Genomic DNA, 17,103 nt, shown 5'->3' with positions numbered 1-17,103 from the left:
AAATTAACTCATTAATTCAATAAAGTAATGAAAACCTTTGATGCTTGTTTGTGATTTGGCGCTTGAGATAAAGGTGCAGCTCCTGCCCTCAAGCACACTGGGATTCAGACAGGAGAAATTACGTGACACCAAAATACCAAGTTAAATGTAATAAGGAAGCATAGTTTCATAGAAGCAAAGCTATTTCAGGTGAGCCTTGAGGAGGATTGAAGTTCATGTCACAACCGTAAGCAAAGGGCAACAGTCTGAGGAGAACGCGCTGCGTACATGAAAGCCTAGTAGGGCGGGAAGGAAAGGATAGTTTTTAATGTACTCCCCTTTGTCCCTTATGTCTCTAGCCCACTTCTTCAAACTCTGCTTCATATGTTTATGCTCCTTGAGTCTTTGCAACATCTAAGTTTATTTTGCTGTTTTACAGGATAACCTCACACCACTATTGCTTGCTCTCAGGGAAAACAGACTGATGATGGCGCAATTTTTAGTAAAGATGGAAGCAAGTGTACATGCAGTTGACTCTCACAGGAGGTAGTGTCATTCGACATATATATGTGAACACAACCATACACATAAAAATATTACATTAATAGTAACAATAAGATGAAATTAATGGGAATATACTGAAAACCAAACATAATTATTTGTCAGGTAGAATTTCTGTTTTTCCTTTTTTCTTTCTTTCTTTCTTTCTTTCTTTTTTTGAGACATGTTTTTTCTTCGTAGCTCTGGTGGTCCTAGAACTTGTTCTATAGATCAGGCTTGCTTTAAACTCAGAGATCTGCCAGACTCTGCTTTCTGAGGGCTGGGATTAAAGAAATGTGCGACCATGCCCAGTTTAGAATTTAAGTAGTTCAAAATGAGTGATATGTAATAGTGTTTATACTCTTATTAATATTGACTGATTTCTCTAATTTTAAATCTGATATTAGTACATATGATCTTGAATTAGCTAAAATGCATGACTTTTGTTTAAATATACTTTAGAAAATTCTATATTAAGTACAAAAAGTTAAAAAAAACCATTCCATACTACTAACTTTTCATATAGGCATGACATAATACATGACAGAGGCGAATTACTGGAGGGAAGATTTATTTTGGCTCGTGACCTCAGAATGTATTGTCTATCTTGGCAGGGAGACCATGGTATAGCATCTCCATGGGTGGGAGATGGTGGGAGAATTCTCTCAAGGATTCCTGTGTCCTTGACATCTCTAGCACCCCGAGGTCCCAGTCACAGTTCAACATATAACTCAATTAGGAGCTCTGCACAGGAAACTCCAGCCTGCTACCCATTGCCTGGCCTTATGGGCTTATTTTTCATCCTGAAGCCCTGGAGAAAATCCTCACAATCTCCTAACTCTTGCATTATTTTTGCTCCAAATCAGCATCACATGAATGATGTCATGTTCTGCTTTTAGACTGAACAATCGCAAGCTGCTCTTAGGTATTGGATTGCATTGCTTCCCAGACCTTTGTACCTAAACCAGAAAGAATACACCTATAATATATTAAAAATATAATAATACACTTGAAGAGTGTATTAAGATTATTCATGTAGGAGCTGGTTGTGGTTGCACATAATTTTAACCCTGGCACTCAGTAGACAGAGGCAGGAGTAGCTGAGTTTAAAGTCATCATGATCTATATGATAAAACATACATATTGAGTCCCTGTTCATCTTTGGCTATCAGCATCATTAACTGAAAGTACTATAACCATCTTTGCCACTATTATCAATATTATTTTATATTGGTACTTTATTATATTAAGCACCCAAATAATTTTAGTTTTTCAATATGAATAAAAGTTACAGGGCTAGAGAGATGGCTTAGAGGTTAAGAGCACTGGCTGCTCTTCCAGAGGTCCTGAGTTCAATTCCCAGTAACCACATGATGGCTCACAACCATCTGTAATGTGATCTAATGCCCTCTACTGGTTTACATGAAGACAGCATACTCAGATACATAATAAATAAATATCTTTTTTAAAAAGTTCTAAGATATTACATTAGGCTAGGGAAGAAATAGACAAAGCTCCTAAATTTTAATGTATTTCACATAAATTTTCCTTAGTGCCATAGTTGTCCAACAAAGATATTAAGTTGGGAATCCTCCTAGGTAATAGATTAATGGGAAAGGAATCTACTAGAGTTCTGTGACTTTTTAGCTTTGAAGATAACCCACAGCATTGAATACTGAATCTCCCAAAATACTTATGTCTATTAATAATTCTATATGGTTGGGCAAGCTATTTGGCAAACCGTATCCAATAACGATTTAAGTAACTATATTAAGGTTTGTAACAAGTTACATTTATTTTAGAAATTCTCTCATGTATGCTGTAAGATGTGATTCACCAGCTATGGTCAACCTTATTCTACAACAAGGCGTTGACACGAATTTCAAAGATTTATTTGGATGGACTGCTTCACGCTATGCTACTGAAGGCGATCGTGAAGTGTAAGTAGTTCCAATCAACATTCACTGTTTCAATTGGTTACACCAGGTGATATTCATTGTCAGGTTAGGTAGTTTTAAAATGGACATGAGTTAGTCTACTTTACCAGCTAGAAACCAAGCACAATAACAGATTATTTAGAAGTAGAAATTGGTGCAGGATATTTTAATCCCAAGACATGTTTTATTTTTAATAGTGTTGGTATTGAATATAGGGCCTGTGGGCAAGGCAAGAATTCTATCACTGAGGTGCATCCATCAACCCTGCCTCAGGAGTTTGAAGATCTTCACGCCTAAGGATTTCCAGAATGCTTCATTTCATTCCAAATATAACCCTTGTGCACCAGACACAATGTAACATTTTTATTTTCTAATTGTTTACTTTAGTCTTATAATGTCCATTTTAGAAGAAAATCCCTAAAATTTGTCTTCTATACACTCCTACTTGGAATTCCAGGAAACCAACTAGTTCTGTAAGTACAAGGAAGTCAGCCCTCTTTCACAGGTCAGAGGAAGAACTTCCCTTAAAGTTTTGCTATGAAAGTGGATCTTACAGTACAGTAAAGATTAACAACTGCTCATTGGTTGCTCTTACTGATTCACATCCCTGAGCTTTTGTGGTAATAGTCACATAATCATAGAACAGTGTCTTCATTTTATATGGATTTTATTTTAAAAATTCTTTATTTTTAACAGCTACGATTCTTAGCTTTCCCCTTACCCATCCACAGTAAACTGACCCTTCCCATCAGTTCAAAACCTTATAAAAATGGATGTCTTATTTTTTCACTTTACATCACTATCACAGCACCTCCCCTCCCCTCCTCCTTGTCCTGCCATTCCACTCTCTTCCTCCTTTACCCCTTACCTTACCTTCAGAAAAGGGGAGGCCCCCCCAAACCCATCCTGGCACATCAAGACTAAACACATCCTCTTCAACTGAGGCCAAATATGGCAGCCCAGCTAGGGGAAAGTGATCCAAAAACAGACAGTGGAGTCCATGTTAGAGACAGCCTCCTCCACTCCACTTGCTAGGGGACCCACATGAAGACCAAGCTACCCATCAGCCACATGTGTGTAAGGGGCCAAGTCCGTCCAGTCAATGCATGCTCTTCAGTCTGTGCTACAGTCTCTGTAAGACCCTATGAGCCCTGGTTAGTTGCTCTGTTAGTGTTCTGGAGGAGTTTTTGTCCCTTCTGGGTCCTTCTGTCCTTCCCTCAAATCTTCCACAAGACTCTCCAAGATCTGCCTAATATTTGGCTGTGGGTCCCAGCAACTGTTTCAATCTGCTACTGAGGCCAGGTGTGGTGGTGCACGTCTTTAATCCCAGCACTCGAGAGGCAGCGGCAAGTGGATTGCTGTGAGTTCGAGGCCAGCCTGGACTACAAAGTGAGTCCAGGATGGCCAAGGCTACACAGAGAAACCCTGTCTCGAAAAACCAAAAAACAAAACAAAACAAAATCAATCTGCTACTGGGTGGAGACTCTCAGAGGACAGTCATGGTAGGCTCCTGCCTGCAAGCATAGCACGGTATCATTAATAGTTTCAGGGGTTGGCTCTCTCCCATTTGGTGGGTCTCAAGTTGGGCCAGGCATTGGTTGGCCATTTCCTCAATCTCTGATTCATCTTTGTCCCTGCACATCTTGTAGGCAGGGTAAATTTTGGGTCAAAGGTTTTGTGGGTGTGTTGTTGTCCCCCTCCCTCCACTGGAAGTTCTGCCTGGCTACAGGATGTGACTACTTCACTTTCCATGTCCCCCAATGCTAGGAGGCTCAGCTAGAGTCACCCCCATATCCTCCTAAGGCTATGCTATTTCAGGGCTTAAGCTTGTCCTAGAGATGCCCCCCCACTCTGTTTCCATTCTTCCATCCTTCCGTCCTGCTTTTCCCACATCTGGTCCCCACCCTCTTTCCCCTCACCATGTCCTCTCCTCCCCAGTTCCCTCTTTTCATCTACTTCTGATGTCTATTTTATTTCCCCTCTCTGAGTGGCATTGAAACATCCTCCCTCGTGTCCTCTTTGTTACTTAGCTTCTTTGGATCTGTGGATTGTAGTATGGTTATCCTGAACTATATAGCTAATAACGACTTATATATAAGTGAGTGTATTCAATGAGTGGCTTTCTGAGTTACCTCACTCAGGATGATCTTTTATCGTTCCATTCATTTGCCAACAAATTACATGATTTCCTTGCTTTTAATAGCTGACTAGTATTCCATTGTGTAAATATATCACATTTTCTTATCTATTTTTTGAATGAGGTACATCTGGGTTGTGTCCAGTTTCTGGCTATTATGAATAAAGCGGCTATGAACATAATTGAACAAATGCCCTTGTTGTATGGTTAAGCATCTTTTGAGTATATGACCAGGAGTGGTAGTGCTATTCCCAATTTTCTTCGAAACAGCCAGATGGATTTCCAAAGTCGTTGTACAAATTTGCACTCCAACCAGCAAGGGGAAGAGTGTTCCTCTTACTCCACATCCTCTCCAGCATGTGCTGTCACTTGAGTTTTTGATCTTAGCTATTCTGACGGGTATAAGATGGAACCTCAGAGTCATTTTGATTTGAATTTCTCTGATGATAAAGGATGTTGAAAATTTCTTTAAGTGCTTCTCAGCCATTAGAGGTTCTTTTGTTGAGAGTTTTCTGTTTAGTCCTGTACCCCATTTTAAAATTTGATTATTTGCTTTGTTGGTGTTTTATTTCTTGAGTTCTTTATATATTTTGGATATTAGCCCTTTGTTGGATATAGGATTGGTGAAGATCTTTTCCCAATCTGTATACAGCTGTTTCATTCTATTGGCAATATCCTTTGCTTTTCAGTTTCCTGAGGTCCCATTTATTAATGTTTGATCTTAGAGCCTGGGCTGTTGGTGTTCTGTTCAGGAAGCTGTCTCCAGTGCCAATGAGTTCAAGGCTCTTCCCCACTTTCTCTTCTAACTGATTTAGTGTTCTCTCCATTTAATTTGATGTTGGTGTCAGATTGCTGTATATTGCCTTTATTATGTTTAGGTATGGGCCTTGTGTTCTTGATCTCTCCAAGAATTTTTATCATGAAGGGGTTTTGGATTTTATCAAAGGCTTTTAAAGCACCTAATGAGATGGTCATGTGTTTTTTCTTTCAGTTTGTTTATATGGTGGATTTCATTGGTGGGTTTTCATATATTGAACCACCCTGGCACCCCTGGGATGAAACCTACTTGATCATATTAGATGATGTTTTTGATGTGTTCTTAAATTTGGTTTGTGAGTATTTTATTGAGTATTTTAGCATCAATGTTCATGAGGGATATTGGTCTGAAATTTTCTTTCTTGGCTAAATTGTTATATGGTTTAGACATCAGGGTGACTGTAGTTTCATGGAATGAGTTTGGCAATGTCCCTTCAGTTTCTATTTTATGGAATAGTTTGATGAGTATTGGTATTAGCTCTTTTTTGGAAGTCTGGTAGAATTCTGCCCTGACACCATCTTGTCCTGTTTTTTTGTTTTTGTTTTTTTTTTTTGCTGGAATACATTAAAAATCATTATTTGTCTTATTGCTATAGATAGGGCTTTAAGTACTATATTGAAGAAATACAGAAAGGGTGGACAGTCTTGTCTTGTTCCTGATTCCAGTGGAATTGATTTAAGTTTCTCTTCATTTAGTTTGAGGTTGGCAATAGGCTTGCTGTATATTCCCTTTACTATGTTTACGTATGAGCTGTGTATCCCTGCTCTCTCCAAGACTTTTAAAATGAATGGATGTGGGACTTTGTCAAATGCTTTTTCAGCATCTAAGGAGATGCTTTTTTAAAAATTTTTTCAGTTTGTTTATTTGATGGATTGTATAGCAGCTTTACTCATAATAGCCAGAATTTGGAAACAACCTAGATGTCCCTTAACCTAAGGATGGATAAAGAAACTGTGTACATTTACACATTGGAATATGATTCAGCTATCAAACCAAGGAAATACTGAAATTCACAGGCAAAGGGATTGAACTAGAAAAAAATAAATCCTGAGTAAAGTAACCCAGACCCAGAAAGACACACATCTCTTACAGTCTGCAAGATATCTGCTGAGGCCCTTCTGGATTTTGAACTCTCTGTTGAGACATCTGGTATAATTCTAATATGTCTGCCTTTATATGTTACTTGGCCGTTATCCCTTGTAGCTTTTCATATTCCTTCTTAGTTCAGTATAGTTAGTGTTTTTATTTTACTGTGGCTGCAAGATTTTCTTTTCTGGCCCAATTTATTTGGTGCTTTGTAGACTTCTTGTATATTTATAGTCATATCTTTATTTAGGCTAGAGAAATTTTCTTCTATGATTTTGTTGAAGATATTTCCTGGGACTTTGAGCTGGGAACCTTCTTTCTTTTTCTTTTTTTTTTTTTTTTTTTTTTTGACTAAGGAAAAAATGAAAAATATATATGTGTGTATATATATACATACATATATATACAGGTTTTTTATTAATTTATTCTTGTTACATCTCAATGGTTATCCCATCCCTTGTATCCTCCCATTCTTCCCTCCCTCCCATTTTCCCCTTATTCCCCTCCTCTATGACTGACCGTTCCTGAGGGGGATTACCTCCCCCTGTATATGCTCATAAGGTATCAAGTCTCTTCTTGGTAACCTGCTGTCCTTCCTCTGAGTGCCACCAGGTCTCCCCCTCCAGGGAACATGGTCAAATGTGAGGCACCAGAGTACGTGAGAAAGTCATATCCCACTCTCCACTCAACTGTGGAGAATGTTCTGACCATTGGCTAGATCTGGGTAGGGGTTTAAAGTTTACCACCTGTATTGTCCTTGGCTGGTGCCTTAGTTTGAGCGGGACCCCTGGGTCCAAATCTGCCTATCATAATGTTCTACTTGTAGGTTTCTAGGACCCTCTGGATCCTTCTACTTTGCTATTCTCCCATGCTTCTCTCATCTAGAGTCTCAATAGGATGTCCTCCCCTCTGTCCCAGTTTCCTGGTAAGTGAACGCTTTCGTGGGACATGCCCCTTGGGCTAGTATGCAGATATAAGTGAGGATATACCATTTGATTCTTTCTGCTTCTGGGTTAACTCACTCATTATGATTATTTCTAGCTCAATCCATTTATCCACAAATTTCGGGAATTCCTTGTTTTTAATAGCTGAGTAGTATTCCATAGTGTATATGTACCACAGTTTCTTTATCCATTCTTCTACTGATGGACACTTACTGTTTCCATGTTCTGGCTATTATGAATAAGGCTGCTATGAACATGGTTGAGCAAATTTTCTTGTTGTGTGCTGGAGCATCTTCTGGGTATATTCCAAGGAGTGGAATAGCTGGGTCTTGAGGAAGCCCTATTCCCATTTTTCTGAGATAGCACCAGATAGATTTCCAAAGTGGCTGTACTAGTTTGCATTCCCACCAGCAATGAACGAGTGTTCCTCTCTCCCCACATCCTTGCCAGCATGTGGTGTCGCTTGAATTTTTTGATCTTAGCCATTCTGATGGGTGTAAGATGGAATCTCAGAGTTGTTTTGATTTGCGTTTCCCTGATGACTAAGGAGGTTGAGCATTTCTTTAAGTGTATCTCAGCCATTTGATATTCCTCTGTTGAGAATTCTCTGTTTAGTTCCAAGCCCCATTTCTCAATTGGGTTATTTGGTTTGGTGGTGTTTAATTTCTTGAGTTCTTTATATATTTTGGATATTAGATCTTTGTCAGATGTAGGAGCTGGGAACCTTTTCCTTCTTCTATTCCTATTATTCTTAGGCTTGGTCTATTCATAGTGTCTCAAATTTCTTAGATGTTTTGTTTTAGAAAGTTTTTAGATTTAGCATTTTCTTTGACTGATCTATCAATTTCTCCTATATTATCTTCTATGCCTGAGATTCTCTTTTCCATCTCTTGTATTCTCTTGGTGATGCTTGCATCTGTAGTTCCTACTCTTTCCTAGGTTTTTCATCTCTAGGACTGCCTCTGTTTGTGTTTTATTTATTACTTTTATTTTTGTTTTCACGTCTTGAACAGTTTTATTCATTTAATTCTCCTGCTTGCTTGTATTTCTTTGTAAAGGGATTTATTAATTTCTATCACCTGTTTGATTGTATTATTCTGTATTTCTTTGAGAGGATTTATTCATTTCCTCCTTAAAGGCCTCTATAATCCTTATGAAATTAAATTTAAGGCTTTTTTTTTTTTTGCATTTCAAGTGTGTTAAGATATCCAGGGCTTGATGAAGTAGGATATCTAGGTTCTGATCATGCAGTATTGCCCTAGATTTGGTTGAGTATGTTCATACATTGTCCTTCAGGCACCTAGTTGGTCCCATTATTGGCAGGCTTGGAGGACCATGATGGTTGCCAACCTCTGCTCTTGCAGGTAGAGTTAGGGCCAGAGGACTGGGGCATGGTGGGCATGGGGTAGATCTCACATCTGGTGGGTTTGCCTGGGGTAGCTCTGTAGACAGGGAGTTGGGGGAACGGGGTCTCATCTTGTTGTCCCTGATCGCTGCTTTTGGGGTTATAAGTAGAGCTAGGACCCAGAAACTGGTGCACAGACAGCACATTGCAGACCACGCTGCTACTGGGTTGTCCAGAGGAACCCCTCAAGCAAGGGATTGAAGGAGGGGTCTAACCTGGTAATCCCTTAATGGCTGCTCAATATGGGATTCTAAGCACAACTAGGAATCAGGAACTGGCACACAGAGAGCACAGTGCAGACCACACTGTTCTCAAAATCCTTATTTGTAGTCCACATGTGAACCAAGACCTTCATGACTGGTTAGCTAAAGATTTTGGCTATTCTGTCATTAAATATGTGTGTGACCACTCCAAAATATCAGAAATTGCCCAATAATTTTGCAAGAAGCAAACAAAGATTCTGCTCTTCTCTGACACTCCTTTATAGTTTGAATAGCCCCATTTCCAAGTGTGGATGATTTTAAACTACTCTACTAGGGAAGGTTCCAATTCTGTTTTTTTTTTTTAACTTTTTATTTTTCTCTCACATTACATCATAACCCCAGTTTTCCCTACTTCCAGTCCCTCCCCCTAACTATTTCTCCTCCAGATCAAGAGCCACTCCTTCTTCATTTCCCTAAAAAAATTAAGCACTTTTCCCAGGGATGTGACCTAACGGAGCACAAGACTGGCACACACCCTCATATCAAGGATGGATGAGGCAATCAAGTAGGAGAAATATGGTCCCAAGCACAGGTAAAAGAGTCCCCCATAGAACACCAAGCCATACAACCCTTAGGACCTATATTAGACCCATATAGGGTCTGTGTTTGTTGCTTTGGTCTCTGTGAAGCCACTATGAGCTGTGGTTAGTTGACTTTGTGGGCTGTGTTCTCATGGTGTCCTCAACCCTCTAGCTCCTAAAGTCCTTCCTCATCTTTTTCTGTTTGGTTCTTCTGGATCCACCTAGTGTTCAGATGTGGGTCTCTGCATCTGCTTTCATCAGTCATTGGATTATGTCTATCTGATGACAATTGGGCTAGGCACAGATGTTTGGGTATAGCAGAATATCATTAGGAATAATTTTATTGACTTTTTTGCCAGTCGTATTAGGTTTTTATTGCCATGAAGAGACCCTACAATCATGACAGCTCTTCTAAAGGAAAACATTTCATTGGGGCTGGCTTACAATTCAGAGGTTTAATCCAGTATTGCCATTGTAGGAAGCATGGGGACATTCAGGCAGACATGGTGCTGACATGGTAGCTGAGAGTTCTACACCCAGATTGCTATGCACCAGGATGGAAGACTATAAGCCACTAGGCTTGATTTAAGCTTCTAAGACCTCAAAGCTCACCCACTACATCTACTCCAACAAAGCCACACTTCCTAACAGTGCTACTCCCTATGGGCCTAAGGGAGGCATTTTTTATTCAAACAACCACACCAGTGTGTTTGGTTCTATTCTGGGTCTCTGGGATATTCTTTCTCTTGTTCCTGTATAGCCAAGCCTTGGCTTCCTCTCAGTGCGTGAGCCTCAAGTTGGACCAGCCATTGTTGGCCACGTCTACAAGTTCTTTGCCACACTTGCCCAAGCACATCTTGCAGGCAGGACGGACTGTGGGTCGAAGGATTTGGGGCTGGGTTGATGTCCTCGTTGCTGGGAGCCTTACCTGGTTATAGAAGATGGCCAGTTTGGGTTCTATATCCCACATCACTAAAGTGCTTCACTTTGATAGATTCCAGAAAGTTTCCATGGCACTACGTTTCTACATCATTCCCCAAATGCCCCCCCCCCCCCCAATTTCAGTTGTCTTTCCCCAACGCCTGCCTGATCCCTTCTGTTCCCATTCCCACCTGACCCCAGTCCATCACCAAAAATGTATATCTCCAGGTTCCAACTCTTGATTGGCCACTCAAGTGATTTTTCTCCATATTAATGAAAATCTTCCAAGCTACATGAATCTGTTCTTTAAGATTTCAATGTATTTTCAAATTTTGCCGCTCAAACCATTGAACAGATTACCTGCATTTGGCAACTATAAGTCCCACAGTGTCTTATCAGTATGCATATATAAAAATTCCATCTTCTAAATCAGTTGGTTATTGTGGTGGTTTGAATGATAAATGTCTTCCTTAGTCTAAGGCATTTGAATACTTGGTCCCTGATTGGTGGCACTGTTTAGGGAGCCTAAAGTGGTGCAGCCTTGCTGAAGGAAGGTATCACTGCTATTAGTCTTTGAGGTTAAAACCCTCATGCAAATTTCAGTTTACTTTCTATGTTTCATATCTCTATTTGAAGATGTGATCTCCCAGCTTCCTGTTTTTCTGACACCATGCCTGCTACTTGCTTTCATGCCACACAGATCAAGTGGATGGCCAAGCCAGATTCAAGTACATGTTATCAGGATTTCAAATCTTTACTTTTAGCTTTTATATTATAATATTATGTTATCTATATATTAATCCTGTATTCATTTACATGTCAAAATGCACTTCAGATTCTATACTCTACAAGCACATGGTTTTGTGTGAACATAATCACATATTGGAAAAAATTTGCAGGCTTAACCTTTCCAAAATATATGTTTACCATTTTTATTCTCTTAATGCAGATACCAAAATATAATAATTTTGATTTGTTATTGTGAAATTAGGTGGATCATTTATATACTAATGATTTTAAATGAAAGACCTTAGTATTTCACTATTTAGAGTGCTGCTTCAATGTTTCAAAGATCATCTTAGATATGACATATTTATGTACATGTATTTAATGGGTTCTTTCTTGTTTTGACTTAGTTTTATTTTAAAAAGAACAGTTTCTAGTTTTTATCTAAAACCTTTCCACTTATTGATAACATTGTTTTTTCTTTTTTGATTTATTAACTTTATTAACAGATTTTTTTAAACACTGAAACACCCTTGAATTGTCTATTAAGTTCATAAACACTTGGTTACTAATTTGAAACAGAAAATAGATTCTTTTTTCACATAATATATTATAATTATAGTTTTCTCTTCCTCTACTTCTTTATTTCCTTCCCACCTCCCTGCTACTGTGGGTCCACTCCTTCTCTGTCTCTTATTGGAAAAAAAGAGGCTTCTAAGAGATAACAGCCAAACATGACAAAATAAAGCATAATAAGATGAAGCAAAATAAGCATATCAAAGTTGAACATAGCAACTGAATGGAAAAGGAGTCCCAAGAACACACACAAGAGTCAGAGGCCCACTGTTTTTCACAGTCAGGAGTTCCATTAAAGCACTAAGCTAATAGCTATAATATATGCACAGAGGACCTGATGTAGACCCATGCGGACCATGTTCTTGCTGCTTTAGTCTCTGTGAACTTATATGTAGCCTGCCTAGTTGATTCAGAGAGCCTTATTATCCTTGTACCCTCCAAAACAGCTGGCTCTTAAAATCTTCCTACCTTCTCTTTCATGGAATTCTGTCAGCATTGAGGAGTTGATGGAGACATTCCATTTAGACTCTCTTTCTGTATAATGTCTGGTTGTGGTTCTCTGTATCTGTCCCCACCATGATGTACTCTTATTCCTTTGTTTAAAAATTTTGGTATGATTTATTAGTTCAATAATAATGAATAATTATTTGACTAATTTAAGAAGATATGTTAATGTAAATTTTAGTTTAAAACTATTTAGTGTCTATTATTTTCTAAACTGCAAACACAAATAACAGAATATCTAGTAAATATCCAGCATATCATATTTGCTGAAAGCTGTAATATTTGTACATTAGTTTCTGAGAAGAAAAACACACATAAAGGTTTATTTTGGTTTTTAAAGCAATTCACTGTTAAGATTTAAATAATTACATTGCTTTTATATTTATTTCTTTATATTTTTATATTGTTGTTTTTATAATAACTTGAACTAAAGCAGTAAGGTAATTTTCAAAAACCTAAGATTTTTGTTGTAAGAGAAACTGTGTCCAACAACAGCTATTAGTCATGAAACTAGAAGTATATTCATAGTTATGATTCTTCTTGTAATGTCAAGATAACCTAATGTATGAGCTGATACTGATTTGTCACCATTTCTTTGTTATTTCCTTATCTAACTTAATGCTTAATACTAATATGTACAAGTTCACAGTTTTGAAGGCTATACAAACTTAACTGATACCACCTGAAACACTCTCAAAAATTTCATATGTTTGGCATGGTTTTGATACCAATATCAAAGTAATGATTGCATGTACCACTTTTTGTATGTCATAGGAAGACAGTACTTTTGGAGTATGAGCAAAATCTAATAAATCTAAGAGAGAAAACTCAAGGTAAGACATCTCTTTTCTTGGTAGTTGTATTCCAGAAGAAAATGTCTGATTATAAAAGTTTTCAAAACCAACTGTAGGTTGCACTTACTTTTTTTCTAGGTTAGAGTTCAGAATTATGAAGAAATTAATTATATGAAAATTTCAATCTGAAATGGTATTGTGTGAGGAGAAAATGGTTTACTAATTTTGGCACTTAAAATCGTTTATGTCCTTCTATGTTTAAAAAAAGATTCTCAAAATTAGTATATTATATATTCCAATGACCATCACATTGTAGCAAGTTGAGCACGTTATAAAATGGGCCATTTTTCTTTCCTATGTTGTTAGTAAAAAAACTTGACTTTACACATTTTCAACCTATTCAATCTAGACTACAGCACTCATTTATTATTTCTGTAGTTTTATATAATTTCATAATATTTACACATGAATGTAATGTGTTTTCACCAAACATACTCCTATTTCTTCTATTCCAATTTCTCATCTGTAACACCCATAACTTTCCTCTCCCAGTTTCATGTTAATCCCAATTTCTCTTTCAATATCCAATGAATCCATTTAGTGCCGTTGTCTGTGGATGGGTGTGGCATCATTTACTAGAGTTGGGTAGCTTCTCAGAGCCGCCATCACTGAGGAAAACTGGCTCTTCCTCCACTAGAAGCCATAAATGCCAATAGCTCCACTTCAGGTGACTAGCTATTGTATAATATACAGTAATACTAGGCTACCTGAAATATATTAGATTAAAAAATATTAGCTCTACTAGGTAATGCTAAGGATTGAATGCAGAGCCCATTCTAGGTAAGAGCTCTAAATCACTAGCTACTCAAACAATCCCATTAAAATCAGGAACGATGCTGGGCTGTCCATTTTCACCATGCTGTTGCAATGTCAATAAAACTGGAAAAAGAAATTAAAGGGATACAAGTAGAATAAGAAGTTAAATTATTCCTATGTGAAGATGATATGATATAACATAAAAGATCCCCAAAGTTCCACCAGAAAACTTCTAGAAATAGTCAACAATTTCAGCAAAGTGGCGGGATACAAAATCAACTTATAAAAATGTACATGCCAACAACAAATATTCTGAGAAAGAAACAGCAACACTCCTATTCCCCATAGCCTCACAAAATAGAAGTATGTAGGAATAAACCTAACCAAGAAAAATGAAACATCTTTACAATGAAAACTTTAAATCTTTGTTTGTTTTGTTTTTCAAGACAGAGTTTCTCTGTATAGCCATTGCTGTCCTGGAACTTTCTCTGAAGACCAGGCTGGCTTCCAACTCAGAGATCCGTCTGCCTCAGCCACCCAAGTGTTGGGATTAAAGATGTCTGCTATCACCACCTGACAAAAACTTAAAATTTTTAATTGATTTTTTGTTATATTTCTTTTTTACATATACATTTATATTATTACACATAAATTACAATAAACTACATACAGCAATAAGAAACATAAAACAATCAGGAATTATATAAATGTTACATTCATAGTGTTTTGGCTATTTGTATTTGGCAATAGAAATACAAATATTTGTATTTGAAGAAAATATTTTTCCTACCTTGGTGAGTCTAAAATTCTGCATTTAAATCAATATATATCATACTCATTTCTATCAACTTAAAACACCCATCAAGACGTAAAAACATCTTAACCCCCAAACAAGTAAGCTTAATTGTAAGACTAAACTATCTGGTCTTCAACCCCATCAGAGACCTGAGAAGGAATAAAATTGGAAAGTAAGTAAACAGCAAGTGCAGGTTAGCAGCTTCCAAAGTGAAAAAACTGACAGAGACAGTTTGCTGCCTGAATACTCACCCAAAACTCTCTATAAAATTGGAGCATCATCTTCAGCCTTCTGGCCCAGTATATCTGACAGACATATTTGTGAGGCAGAAACTGTTGGGGACTTGTTTACTATATCTTGGCAGAGTTTGGCTGTCAATTCTGCCTGCATCCAAGCTTGCTTATTTTTAGGCAGAATTATGTCTGTAGCGAAAATGAGGACATTTTGCCCAGTGGCTGGTTTGCTGCATTTGAATCCATCTCCATAAGGAGTTTCTTTGATGTTCATCATCTTCTTGAGGTAGGCTGGGTGTTGCCAGGAGTTAACCTGTCTTATTATCAAAGAATCTTTAAAACAATAAAAAACATCTTTAAATGCCATATTCTGTAGGACTCTGAGGATTTGAAGGCCTTATCTATTTTACCTTATTATCTACAGAATCATATCCATCTGTTATAGCTAGGAGGTATATTATAGTGATAAAAATAGATTACTAATTGACTTTACCATGATTTGATAAGCTAACAATTAACTTGTATTACTTAATTATCCTAAACAGCCTGCAATAGCACTTTCAAAGTGTTGGAGGTAAACCTTGTATCCTACTTGAGTTGTGTGGGAACAATACCTCATATTAGAGTATATATATATATATATATATATATATTGTGTGTGTGTGTGTGAAGAATAATCTTAAATTTGAATTCTATACCAATGTATCAAATTTAAACTTATTTTGCATCAATATACAAAATTCTATACCAATGAATTAAAAATAATCTTATTTGTTAGTAACATTAAGGCCTTAAGTTGAGGAGTAAATTCAATAATCTACTTGTTGTGCTATCATCCCTTTATATTTCTATATTCTCCATTTTTTTCTTTTCAACCCCTTTCTCTGTACCTGAAAAAAAAATAATGGAAAAGAGAGACATTCCTGAGTCCAAACATGTCTTTCTGTGTCTGGGTTACCTCACTCAGGATGATCATTACTGGTTCCATCCATTTGCCTGCTAGTTTCAAGATTCCCTTGTCTTTAAATAGCTAAGTAGTATTCCATTATGAGATTGCATCACAGTTTCTTTATCCATTATTCAGTTAAGGGACATCTAGGTTATTTCCAGATTCTGGCTATGATGAATAAAGCTGCTATGAATATAGTTGAGGAAATATCTTTATTATTATGACAGAGCGTCTTTTGGGTATATGCTCAGAATTGGTGTGGCTGGGTCTTGAAATAGAACTGTTCCCAAGTTTCTGAGAAGGTTCCAGATGATTTCTAAAGTGGTTGTACAAGTTTGACTCCCAACAGCAATGGAGGAATATTTCTCTTTTTCCACATCCTCTCCAGCATGTGCTGTCACTTAAATTTTTGATCTTAGCCATTCTGATAAGTGTAAAATGGAATCTCAGAGTGTGTTTTAATTTACATTTCCCTGATGAATAGGGATGCTGAGCATTTCCTTAAGTGTTTCTCAGCCATTTAGTATTCCTGTGTTGAGAATTTTCTGTTTAGTTTTGTACTGCATTTTTCAATTGGATTAGTTTGGTGGTGTTTCTTGAGTTCTTTATATATTTTTAGCCTTTAGTCACATGTAGGCTTAGTAAAGATCTTTTCCCAGTCTGTAAGCTGCCGCTTTGTTCTGTTGACAGTTTCTTTTGCCTTCCAGAAGATTTTCAGTTTCATGAGGTCCCAGTTACTAATTGTTGATCTTAGATCCTGAGCGATTGGTGTTCTGTTCAGGAAGTTGTCTCCTGTGCCAATGAGCCCAAATCTCTTCCCTACTTTTTCATCTAACAGTGTCTGGTTTTATGTTGAAGTCTTTAATACACTTGGACTTTAGTTTTGTATAGGATGATAAATAAGGGTCTATTTTCATTTTTCTACAAGTAGACGTACAGTTAGACCTGCACCATTGGTTGAAGAGGCTATCTTTTTTCTATTGTATGGTTTTGGCTTCTTTGTCAAAAATCAAATGTTCATAGGTGTGTGGGTTTGTTTCTGAATCTTCAATTCAATTCTATTGATCCACCTGTCTGTTTCTATGCCAATGCTATGCCATTTTTTATTACTGTTGCTCTATAGTACAGCTTGAGATCTGGGATGGAGATGTCTTCAGAT

At 37.4% G+C, this 17,103-nt stretch overlaps 1 protein-coding gene across 1 annotated transcript in view; it reads left to right on the top strand.

Annotated features, from left to right (window-relative positions):
• The window catches only part of LOC127193630 (ankyrin repeat domain-containing protein 7-like), a 56,843-nt gene that overhangs the window by 7,474 nt on the left and 32,266 nt on the right, over positions 1-17,103 (top strand). Inside the window, exons 4-5 of the mRNA XM_051150867.1 lie at positions 419-525; positions 2,322-2,459. Of these exons, the coding sequence (XP_051006824.1) occupies positions 419-525; positions 2,322-2,459 (245 nt within the window). The remainder of the gene's footprint in view (positions 1-418; positions 526-2,321; positions 2,460-17,103) is intronic.

The sequence above is a fragment of the Acomys russatus genome, chromosome 9 (assembly GCF_903995435.1).
Source record: "Acomys russatus chromosome 9, mAcoRus1.1, whole genome shotgun sequence".
In the NCBI taxonomy this organism is placed as follows: domain Eukaryota; kingdom Metazoa; phylum Chordata; class Mammalia; order Rodentia; family Muridae; genus Acomys; species Acomys russatus.
The sequence above is the reverse complement of the archived record's forward strand: the minus strand, read 5'-3'. Positions and strand labels throughout refer to the sequence as shown.